Source organism: Nasonia vitripennis (genome assembly GCF_009193385.2).
Source record: "Nasonia vitripennis strain AsymCx chromosome 3 unlocalized genomic scaffold, Nvit_psr_1.1 chr3_random0009, whole genome shotgun sequence".
Classification (NCBI taxonomy): Eukaryota; Metazoa; Arthropoda; class Insecta; order Hymenoptera; family Pteromalidae; genus Nasonia; species Nasonia vitripennis.
The window spans coordinates 1,906,873-1,919,652 of record NW_022279629.1 but is presented as its reverse complement, the minus strand read 5'-3'; the positions used below and the strand labels follow the sequence as shown (position 1 = coordinate 1,919,652).

At 36.8% G+C, this 12,780-nt stretch overlaps 1 protein-coding gene across 7 annotated transcripts in view; it reads right to left on the bottom strand.

Annotated features, from left to right (window-relative positions):
• Positions 1-12,780, bottom strand: part of LOC107981437 (protein unc-13 homolog A) — an 893,220-nt gene that overhangs the window by 473,798 nt on the left and 406,642 nt on the right. For 5 of the 7 annotated variants that reach the window (XM_031927059.2, XM_032601854.1, XM_031927062.2 and 2 more), the window contains one exon: positions 176-367. The exons of the other annotated variants lie outside the window; for them this stretch is intronic. In XM_031927059.2, the coding sequence (XP_031782919.1) occupies positions 176-367 (192 nt within the window). The remainder of the gene's footprint in view (positions 1-175; positions 368-12,780) is intronic. 7 annotated transcript variants of the gene reach the window in all.

Genomic DNA, 12,780 nt, shown 5'->3' with positions numbered 1-12,780 from the left:
CCATCAGTTTTGCATTAGCAAAAAGAATCATCAGAGATTATTTTATTATCTTTAAACAAACTTACTTAATCGCAAAGAGTCAGTCTAGCTTCATTACATCATGAAAGGGATTGGCAACATAAACCTCAAATCATCAGAGGCTCAAAAAACATACTAATTTTAAATGTCTTATTACCTGCTGATATCTCCATAGTTGTAACTACATTGTTTTAATGTCGTAGGACTGAATACATTATGAATGTCAATACTAGAAACTGGTGGTTGTGGAAGTATTTTACGATTTCGCTTATTTTCATAATTTGTACTTGATTCCTGACAGCATTTTCCACCACTGTCCCACTGTCTGTCTTCGTCGTTTTGTCCATAGCTGTTTTGATAATAAATTATATACATACATATAATTGTTAAAATAAAAAAAGTAAAAAGTAGTCAATAGAAGAGTAAAATGTATCAAAATCATTCGATTATATTGATTAACATCATAAAAATTATTCAAACTTTATAGTGTTTGTAGACTCTAATGCTCGTTGTTATTTTAAACTTTAGACGTAGAATGATCTCTACGAGCAATTCGAATTACTTTATTGTATTGTACCGAAGTTTTAAAAGATTAATCTTTCCTCTTCAGGGCATCTAAAAATTATAAAATTGTACACTAATCACTAAAGTCTCAAGTCTTAGAACAAACGAATTTAAACTAATAAAAACCAATATGTCATACCGATAAAATACGTGAAAAAAAACTTCGTTGTCACGTGTCGACTACAAGTAAAATTTAAATCGTAAAACACGTTAAATACACAAATTGAAGGTTAGTTATAACTGTTGTAAACCGTTTTGTTCCAAACTTACGAGAGATGGTCGCACAGAGTTGTTTATTGTTGCTCGCAAGGGTGTTGTGGTAAATAAATCATAAGAGGACGGTGTCTAGGTGTACAGGGTGGCCTATGACGAAATCTAGGAGGTGCGCTTCGTAGTTTTTGGTGTCTAGGTGAATAAATCATATTGTTTCTGATGGATCAACATATAACTTAAAAAACAATCTCAAGATACCTACTACGTAACTTATCATGCCCTTTTATTGTACTTATGGTGATGGTATCACGTTCTGATACATGAAAAGAAAATTTTAGTTCATCACCAGAAAACAAAATGAAACAGACATGGCAAGTTACGTAGTGAGTATCCTGAGAGTTGTTTCTGATGGATCAACATATAACTTAACTCTAAGTTAAGTAAGCTTTTGATTGGGCAAAATAATTGTTTTGCTTTATTATGATTAAATATAATAAACTTGACTTTGTTTGATTAATAATCTTTTGTCAATATATTTGTTAATTATGTGTAAGGGAAAATCGTTCGCTGTGAGAAATGATTTAATTATGGTGATGTTTTGATTATGGAAGGATTTATCTGAAAGTAATATAGCTTTGTCTACTAGGTTGTATATAATGGCTACTTTTTGTGAAAAGGGGTGATGTTAATGAAAATTTATATATTTGCCGAAAGCTGTGTCATTACTGTACCAATTAGTCAAAGGGAAATTGTCCGTCTAGTGATAGTGATATCCAAAATTTGATGCTATTATCCGACTCCACCTTATGTGTAAATTGTAAATGATTGTCATAATTATTAAAATTATCTATTGCTTCTTGTATTTGATATTTACGGCTAATAAAAAAACAGTTCTTAACATATCTAAAATGTTTAAGGATATTGTTATTTAAAGCGTCTAAACAATTGATCTCTAGTTTCTCCAAAACTATGTCAGCAAACCAAGGGCTAGTACAAAAACATATTGGAGCACCAAGGATTTGTTTACAAAATTTACCGTTAAATTGTAAGTAGGTAGAGTTCAACAGAACATCAATTCCCTGAAGGAATTCTGATTGTGATATGCATAGAAAATCTTTAAGATACTATCACTTATCGGTCAAGGCTTTGATAATCAGTTGTTTAGGGATGTTGCTAAATAGAGATACAACATCGAATGAAGTTTATGTGTATTCCGAAGTAATCACAGTGTTTTCGAGGTTATGACGACCTGGTGCAAGCGAGAGCGACAGCGGTCGCTTGTTGCAGGTAGAGTCGTGCGCGGCGTTTGCGGCGATTTATTGAATTCTATTGGTTTTGCGAGAATTCGGTGTATCTAAAGTGTTGAGCAACATATGCTGTAAGTGCGAAATGAAGGCCTTGAATAAATAAGAAAGTCACGGCATAAGCTGCTTGAGTTCTGCGTAATTTTTCCATCTGTTCCACTTCCTTTACTGACCAAGGACCCCTCCCGCTCTAAAGTAGATCACGGATGAGCTGCGGAAAATATCGGTGTTGCGAGAGTGCAACCGCAAGAAAAAGACCTCGCGGTCTTGACGATTTGGTCGTTTGGGGCCCCTTTGTTAGAAGAGCAGCTAAGCCGAGGCAAACACGTGGACGGTGCCAAATAATATTTCAAGTAAAATAAAGTAAGCCCAAGCAACCCATTGTGTTTCAGTATCATGAAGAAATGCGAATGCCAATATAGAAGTAAATAGTGTCACGGGCGCAGTGATAGGGTCACAATTATTCTTAACAACTCCCATTGGCCTACTCCAGGGGGCATCGCGGTAAAAGTAATCCGCGATATCCCAAAAGTTAGCCATTAAGATCCATAGCTGAAAGGAGTTGTAAAGGCCGTACTTGATAATAGGACGGGCTGCGCGAGTCTACAAATAATTATTTAAATTAAAAGAAACTAGCCTTCGGCTCGAAAGCCTTGTGTTACTAGAGTTATACGCGGACTAAAAGATATGAGTTTGTCCCGCGCTCGTTTGCTCGGACGCGTTTTTATGCGCACACGGTATTCTATCTCCGCTGCCTACTAAAGCGGATAGGTTTGTTTTGCGCGGACGTTGTTGGTGTCCCAGCAGTATAGTTACACTGTAGTATCGTGGACTAGGAAATGTCCACGATTATGTTCCTTGCCCTTACCTTGTGTGGCTTATGGTGTTGTCAGCAAGCGTGTTTACTCCTTCTGTTCTCGTTTCGATGGTTTTAGGTTGTTTTATGGATATTATTGATTATTAATAATAATTATACACTGATTAATTGTTATGGTTTTTGTTTGATTGGAGACAACCCGAAACTCAGCAGATGTTACAGTTTTTGTATGGTTTAGTTATTGTAGTATCGTTGTTATTACGTTGGTCGGTAGTTTATTTATAATTACATTTGACATTTGTACAATTAAACTTGACTATTAGTTTTCTTTCGTGACCTGAAAACTGGATAGTCCTTCGTGACACGTCTGATCCTGATTGGCCTTAACTCTACACGATTACTCGTGGCAAGTTTTATGATCTTATCTAAGCTGTGTTACCACTAACGCCAGATTTATTGACGGGCCCTTTGCCTATTGCACGATCCAGACTGTCTACCAGAAATCAAGGAGTCTACTCTATCTTGCACACAGAGTTTGAGTGGTTTGCACACACTCAATAAGCGATGCGTACTGAGAAATAGCACTTGTACTCGCTGACCGGGTACAGCCACACGACATCAGGTTAATTGTACAAAAGGCGCTCCGTGGACCGTTTCCTGGCTTTTTAAAGCCTCGGTGACGATTCAAGGAGTTGTGAAATTAAATGAAACGCGGCAACGATCGACCAATCAACATCTGACGTGCAAGGATGATGTACAAAAGTAAGTCGGTAATACGCGCATATAAGAAGTGCTGACTCGTAGGTCAAAGCACTTTCACCGATGTTCGGCGATCGGTTTCGTACTGCCGCAATCGGTTTAGTATACGTCGTCTGTATGAGTACACGAATGCAGTCGTACAGGCGTTATACATATACGTAAATGCTGAAGTATGTATGAACGTGGGACATTACAGCAGTTCAAACAACAAATTGAAAATAGTCATGCATTATGTGTTTAGAATTTAGTATTTTGCATTATATTAGCATTTTATAGTGCCTAGTGTAAGTGGTTTTAGGAGATTTTAGTATGGCATGATTTTCGTTTTTTGAGTTGCATCTCGCTGCGTCTGGCATAGATGCGTTTAAGGGCTTAAGATATACTAGTATCAAAATATTATATTTGCGATTCTTCGCGTTCGGGTAAGTAAATTTGGAGTATAAGCGTTTTGTGATTAAGATTTAGATTTGCAATTGGTTACCCGAACGGCGCTGTCACAGAAAATTCGAACATAGCTCCGTCGAGCTTGGGCTCTCAATGGCTTACCGCGAATTACTTTTACAGCGATGTCCCTTGAAGTTAGCTGATAAAAGCCGATAAGAATAATCGTGACCGCACCACTGTATGAGCGACGCGGCTTTTTCTGCTTTTCAAATTCGTCTTTATGGCATTACCGCCCCACTTTAGGTGCATTTTTTGTAGAATTTCACATATGCAGTGCGTGCGTATCCGGAAATATTATTAAAAGACAAACTAATTCATCGTATACGGACAAACGTGGTCAATCAAAAATTGTTTACAATTATAGATCATGTTAAGGTCAAAAAGGTTAAGCACAAAAGTTGATTTTTTTAATAACAAAAAGCATTCTGTAATGTACAAAAACCGCTGCCAATTTATTGGCACTGAAACGGTCACGACTCTTCTCGGTCCGTAGCGCGTATGAGACTTTAAATTTTAGAGAAGAGCAGTAACCATTTACTGATATACGTCCGAATTTTGACAACAGATCATAAATAGGAATGTAATTATATATAGTAGTGTATTATTATCATATAAGACAGGCCCGGGATACCAGGTAGTGTAAATTTATTTCAATAATAAAAGTTATTATAACAAAATAAATATATTCAAATTATATTTAAGGATAAGAATATTGTATTAATTGTTGCATATATTCTGTGTCACAAAATATATGAATAAATCCGCTTTGATTTTTACAAATAAGATTTTAAGTAGATACGCTTTAATTTGCGTTATCTGCTTTAGTTCGAAATTCTTGTAAGTGTTTGACAAGTCTTTGAATTTATGACAAATGTAGGACTGATACGCTTTAAGATACAATATCGTGCCTGACTCGAAATTTTATAAGTATAGAAACGATTCTAAATAATTCTATATAAATAAGTCGTTTATCTTCTCAAGGCGTGAGCTGCTCTTGAGAAGAGACTAGGCGCTTAAGTTGCGCTGGAGCTAGTGAGCTAATACGGGTTGTGCGGGTCCTTTTATAGGCCACGGAGAGAGCGGGAATCGAGCGGCCGGAAAAACTATCACATTCATACTTGCACACACTCATTGACACCTATATATAAAAATCATTTACACACTTATAATATAATGCACACACGGCGCCGCCGCACAGTGGTGCGAAACGGGATTTTTCATTTCAAAAATGTTGATTCAACTGGATTTTCGATATAAAAGGGTTGTCCAACGGTAAATTTGTAGGGTTTTGTATGTAGAATATGAATCTAAGTCCCTAGAAATGATTCGCCAAACCAAAAAAAAAGTTATACGGTCACAAAAACCATTGAATCTTGTAATTTATGTTGATCACTCATCTTATTGCTATATATAAAACGAAAAGTAAACATATTAGGTAAAAAAAAGCCAAAAATGAATCTCCCGATATGGAGAAAAATGAAAACCCTTATTTTATGTTTATTGATATTTATATACATATACAGACATATATGTATAAATGTGTGCGTACATACACATGCACACACACACACACACACACACACATATATATATATATATATATATACATATATATGGCCTAAGTTTATCCGAAAGTTTATTAAAATTTGACAAAATGAATAAGATTTAAATTAAAGGAACAAAATAAACTACAACAGAGTAAAGAAATGTTATCAACGTATTTTTATCTGTATATATATTTTTTGTGCATTTTTAAGCCATTTATTAATGATTTTGATGCAAGAAAAAATGTAAATAAATGATGTTTTCACTAAAACATAAAAGTAGTAACTAGGGTATAAATATATATTTATTAAAGTATTAATTGGTTCAAGGATTTGACATAGAATTATTACATAAATTCAAGACTACATTAGCTGTTATTGCATCTGGCCTGGAAATAAATAATGATGCATTCAGAATTTATTGCAAAAATACTGCTTATTAATATGTAGATTTATATGGATGGTATTACATGCCCCCATCGATGCATGTCATTCTCATCCATGGACATGCAATAATGGATAACTTTATGGTTGCTACTGGGTTACTTTCTGAAGAAGCTCAAGAGAGTAATCACAAAAATATTAAGAATTTTTGGGAGAAGTTTACAAGAAATTTTTCTCGGTAAATATTATTTAAGTAAAATTTGTAATCTGTACACTTTAAAAAGAGTGTGGAAGGTGATTACTGATTTCATGAATTAAATTTCCCCTTACACACTAATTTTGAATCGTATTTTATACCACGAAAATCTGAAACTCAATTTGTATCAAATCAAGTTATACTGAATATTTCATTCTTAGCATTGCGACATTGACTGACCTAATGAGAAGACTATTGGTAAACTCGGATCCACTTATTTCTTTGAACAGTAATAAAACTGCATCGAAACGTATGAGTTTAAATGCAGAAATGAGAATGTTGGACGTAACAAATGAAATAGCAGAAGAATAATCAAAATAATTTTGTACAAAAATAGTTGAATATTAATAGGAAATAAAATTGAATATATGTTTAAAAAAAATGGCGTGCTTCATGTAAATTCCTTTAACATTTCTTTACTCTGTTGTAGTTTATTTTGTTCCTTTAATTTAAATCTTATTCATTTTGTCAAATTTTAATAAACTTTCGGATAAACTTAGGCCATATATATATATATATATATATATATATATATATATATATGTTTGTGTGTGTGTGTGTGTGTGTGTACACATTTATACATATAAGTCTGTATATGTATATAAATATCAATAAACATAAAATAGGGGTTTTCATGATTTTTCTCCATATCGGGGGATTCATTTTTGGCTTTTTTTTACCTAATATGTTTACTTTTCGTTTTATATAGAGCAATAAGATGAGTGATCAACATGAATTACAAGATTCAATGCTTTTGTAGAATATTAACTCATTACTATAATGTTCTACATTTTTCTGCAAATTTGAGGTTATTTGTGGACCGTATAACTTTTTTTGGTTTGGCGAATCCTTTCTAGGGACTTGGATTCATATTCTACATACAAAACCCTACAAATTTACCGTTGGACAACCCTTTTATATCAAAAATCCAGTTGAATCAACATTTTTGAAATGAAAAATCCCGTTTCGCACCACTGTACGCCGCTTGCTCTCTACTCCTACTCTCATTAAAATATAGATATAGGCGCATGTTGTGCGCTCTCCCCGCTTTCTTGCTGCTTGCCGCTGTTGCCACTCGCTGGCTCGTGGCGCTGCTGTTGTACTGCTGCTTTGAGCTCAGCTGTCAGCTGTGGCGCGTAGCTTCGTATTGGGAGTAGGGGAGCATAAGATGCTCTTGTATAATCTAAAATGTTGTTTCATATAATTTAGTATTTATTATTTATACATTTTTTTGCGGAGCTTGTACAGGGTGTTACAGCACGTAACTTCCTCCAACTAAAGTCGTAGTTCCAATAAATAAAATATTGTTTAAATATACAGTATGTTCATGCTTCTATTATTGTTTTCGAATAAATAATCCACACACGCAAAAACGCTAAAATCTAACTCGAAACGCACAAGGGCACTCGTATACTCTGCTGTCGCATATATTATAACAGTAAGGGATAAGCTTAGTGATCCGCATAGCTATAGATATAGTAGCCAATGTTGAATTCGTCGTTGATTCTTGTTATTCCTCTGAATCCTCCGTTTCTGCTCTCCTTTCATACGTACATGTAGCTCTTTATTTTCGACTCGCCGGGGATAAAGTACTAACTTTATGTTGGGGTGTGTAAAAAAATGTTATTTTTTATAATATTGGATATGATCTATTTTTTATAATAATGAACTGACTGAATTTAAAAAACCGCTGCCAATTCATGGGTACATAGCTTCCTCAAACTAAATTTATAGGTCCAATAAAAATATTGTCAAGAGGAAGCAAACATTTTGAGAAAAATGGTTTTCACATTTTAGCTCTTTACTTGAGAATCGCCCGACAAAATCGTTTAAAATTTTAGCAGCAGATAGCTATTTTATGGTAAATCGCCAATTAAAATTTTAAAGCATTTGACTACATTGTTTTAGAGATATAAAAAATCAGAAATTTAAAAAAAAATTAAAACCTTGACATCTTAAGAACCATAGGGGTTTGAAAGCAATGAACTTAGCCAAAACACATAAAATCAGTTATCGGTATGTTTTCTGAGCTAAACTATAATTTCCAATGAAAATGTTTGTTAAAAAGCCGTTTCGTTTAATAAGTTTAAATTACCAATCATTTAACTGAGCCCTTAATTAAACATAATGATAATTTTTTTAACTTGACTTTTTTAAATTGATCTCAGTTGTTTTGTAATTTGTAATTTCACAGTGAAAATAATTATTGACATATTTATGATGATACGCAAAACATCGAACGCGCCAAACCTTTTTATTTACTTTTTCTCAAAATCTCAAGTGCAATAAAGACTTTTTACGTCCGTAATCGAGGCACAAAAATAACTCATTTTTTTCAGTTTTCGGTTTATTACTGACTACTATTAACATGATTTTTTTCGTAAGGTTACGATGTTTAGTTTCAAAAACATGAGAAAAAAACTTTTTCTTTTTATCTGTCGAACAAAGCAATCGATCCGAAAGCCAAACGAGAAGAAGTAGGTGATTTTATTCTCTTTTAAATGCATTGTAGTTGAATTGTTTGTAACAATGGGATGATTAAAAAAAAAACGCAAAAAAGTGTTTTTGAAAAATCAAAAAATGGCCTTAACAAAATAGTTGATGAAATAAAAAATAACTCTTTTCCCAAATTCAGATTCCAAAAATAATTATGCATGTCAAATTTAATTGATATTGACTGTGTAGTTCCAGAAATATTACAATATACATACACACACACGCTCCAGTAGAAAGTAAATAGAGACAATAACGCTGTCAGTGGATGGACACAAAATAAACTCTCACCCGACCATTAAGTACCTGTGAATCATTATAGACGGCAGACTAACGTTTAAGCAGCATCTTGAGAGGGCGAGCAATAAGTTAGCAAAAGTCGCTGCTGCACTATCGCGACTAATGCCAAATGTAGATGGGCCAACGCAGGGTCTAAGGTTACTCCTAGCCAGTGTAACTACATCAATTATGTTATACGGTGTCCCAATATGGACGGACGCTATGTTGGTGAAGTCCTATGCACAAAAGCTGCCAACAGTTCATAGGAGAAGTGCATTGCGGGTCGCTTCTGCCTACCAAACAGTATCAGAAGATGCAGTGTGCGTTATTTTAAGTATGCCCCCTATTGACCTTCTAGCAAAAGAACGAAAGAATATAAAAAGAATATAAAAGAAACAAAAGGACGTTAGAAAATCCGCAAAGGAACAAACTCTAGCTGAGTGACAAAGACGAATGGACTCCAGTGGAAAGGGGCGATATACGCACCGCCTCATACTACGTATTGTTGGCTGGACCAATAGACGACACGGAGAAGTAAATTACTACCTTACGCAGTTTTTGAGCAGATATGGCTGCTTTCATGCCTACCTACACCGCTTCAAGATAGAGGATAACACGAATTGCCCAGTATGTTTGGAAGCAAACGAAGATGCGGAACATGTCTTCTGCAACTGTTCGCGATACGAAATGGAACGAGAGGGACTCGAGCAGTACTTTCAGGCTAGGGTGACCCCTGAGTCAATGATGACAGCTATGCTAGCATCGAAAGATGGCTGGTGCGCAGTAAACAACTACGTAAGGACTATTATCAAGAATGTTAGAAGTGACGAAGAGAATAGAAGGGAAGAACATAACGAAACAGCTGAGTAAAACTGTTGGTCGACGAAGGCCACTAGGTAATAGATACAAAACGCTCCTCGGACTGATGCAGAGGAACATAGGAGCTAGGGTTGAGTACCTTCAAGTGCTCCACAGACCGATGCTGAGGAATGTAGGAGCTAGGGTTGAGTACCTTCAAGTGCTCCGCAGACCTATGCTGAGGAACGTAGGTACTCGGAGAAAAATAAACCGTTGCGATTACTGAAGTCAGTTCAGTAACGCCTGTTCAGTAAGAGCTACTGTCAAGTTCAGTAGATACTACCTGACTGTTCAGTTGCGGTCTCAAAGGTAAACTGGTGTAATGCTCGACAAGCAAAAGCGATTGTTTTCAAATTAATAATATGTTTTATTTTCATGTGCGATGTTTCTTAAAACAACATTAATAATGGATTATTTTGTACGAGACATGTTGCAAGCGTGGAATTTGGGAGGCTTCATCGAAAGATTCTTATGATCATAAGCCTAACCTCAAATTTTGAGTATTGGTAGTCTGAACTGAACTAACAGTTCAGTTGCAACTACTTGACGAAGCTCAGTTGGGTTTATTTGAACTCTCTTACTTGAATATTTAGGTTGCAGTTACTTAAGTTTTACGTAAGTGCAACATTTTTTTCTCCGTGTAACTGAGTTAAGCCCAGACTCCCTCACCCGATGCAGAGGAACGTAGGTGTCGAGGTTGGGTTTGTCTAGAGGATCGATGCTGATCGAAGTAGACGACCATACGATGCTGCAGGAAGCAGACGGCTGGATGATGCAGAATGAAGAAGACAGCAGGACGATGCAGAATGAAGAAGACGAGTTTGATTCTGAACCCCAATCACCTTGGTGGATGGGGGATGTACGGAAATGTCAAACTTCAAAGGAGAAGCCGAAAAAAGGCTATTTAACAGGCCCCGCAGAAGTATTGTTTAACGATAGCACCTGTGGAGATCCGGTGTCGGAGGGCCACTTGTGCAGAGCTTGCTCTGCCTACGCTATATATAAAAAAAAAACACTGGCGTCTATGGTAATTCCCAGGTAATTAATGGTTTACTGAGAGTCTATTTCGTGTCTATTTACTATCAGTGTTATTGTTTCTATTTTCTTCCTGCTAGATATAAGGATATCCTTCGTTTTATGACTAGCAAGCTCAAGTCCAGTCTGTTTTCACCAATCGTGAATTATACCTACTGCATCGTTAGCGATTTCCGTCACCTCTTCCATTTACTTTGCTACTACTACTGCAATGTCATCTGCATATCCTACAACCGTTGCTCCTTCGGGTAGCTCTAGCCTAAGTACTCCATCGTACATAATGTTCTACAATAATGGGCTGGGCACTGACCCTTGTGGGACCATTGTGTGTGTGTTTTTTTTTTCTTTTTTTGTAGCGTAGGCAGAGCAAGCTCTGCACAAGTGGCCCTCGAAACCAGATTCCCACAGGTGCTATCGTTAAACAATACTTCCGTGGGGCTCGTTAACTAGTCGTTTTTGGGCTTCTCCTTTGAAGTTTGACATTTCCATACATCCCCCATCCACCAAGGTGATTAGGGGTTCAGGATCAAACGCATCTTCCTCATTCTGCATCGTCCAGCCGCCTTCTTTATTTTGCATCGTCGGGCCGTCTGCTTCCTACAGCATCGTCCGGCCATCCTCTAAACTGGCTTAACCCCGACACCTACGTTCCTCTAAATCGGGTGAGGGAGTCTGGGCTCAACTCAGTTACCTACGTTCCTCAGCATCGGTCTGAGGAGCACTTATAGGTACTCAACCCTAGCTCCTACGTTCCTCTGCATCGGGCAGGGAAGTGAGAGCTCCACTCTGTGACCTACGTCCCGCTGTATCTGTCTGAGAATCGTTTTGTATCTATTACCTAGTGGCCTTCGTCTAACAACAGTTTTACTCAGCTGTTTCGTTATGTTCTTCCCGTCTATTCTCTTCGTCACTTCTAACCTTCTTGATAATAGTCCTTACGTAGTTGTTTACTGCGCACCAGCAATCTTTCGACGCTAGCCTAGCTGTCATCATTGACTCAGGGGTCACAATAGCCTGAAGGTACTGCTCGAATCCCTCTCGTTCCATTTCGTATCGCTAACAGTTGCAGAAGACATGTTCCGCATCTTCGTTTGCTTCCAAACATACTGGGCAATTTGTATTATCCTTTATCTTGAAGCGGTGTAGGTAGGCTCAAAAGCACCCATGTCTGCTCAAAAACTGCGTAAGGTAGTAATTTACTTCCCCGTCTCGTCTATTGGTCCAGCCAACAATACGTGGTATGAGGCGGTGCGTATATCGCCCCTTTCCACTGGAGTCCATTCGTCTTTGCCACTCAGCTAGAGTTTGTTCCTTTGCGGATTTTCTAACGTCCTTTTGAGTATTGTTACCACGCCGGCTTTCTTCGTATATATTCTTTTGTTCTGTTGCTAGAAGGTCATTAGGCGGCATACTTAAAATAACGTACACTGTATCTTCTGATACTGTTCGGTAGGCAGAAGTAACCTGTAAGGCACTTCTTCTATAAACTGTTGACAGCTTTCGTGCATAGGATGTCACCAACATAGCGTCCGCCCATATTGAGTAAGTATACTGGCGGTTGTCTATTGTTGGGAGCATTCCTTGGCATTGTTGTATCGCAGGCTCGAATAATATTTCCTATTACCTGCTCGACCTTATCATTCGCAGATCTAAACAGCTGTATTTCTTCTAGCGCCAGCAGAAATATCGCCTTATTATAATTCATCGTTTTCTAACCGACTCTTTTTGTCGTTGCCCTTCCATTAAATCTCTGCTTTGATATTCTCATCTCCATTATTATCGCTTGATGGTCACTATTTGTGTAATGATCGC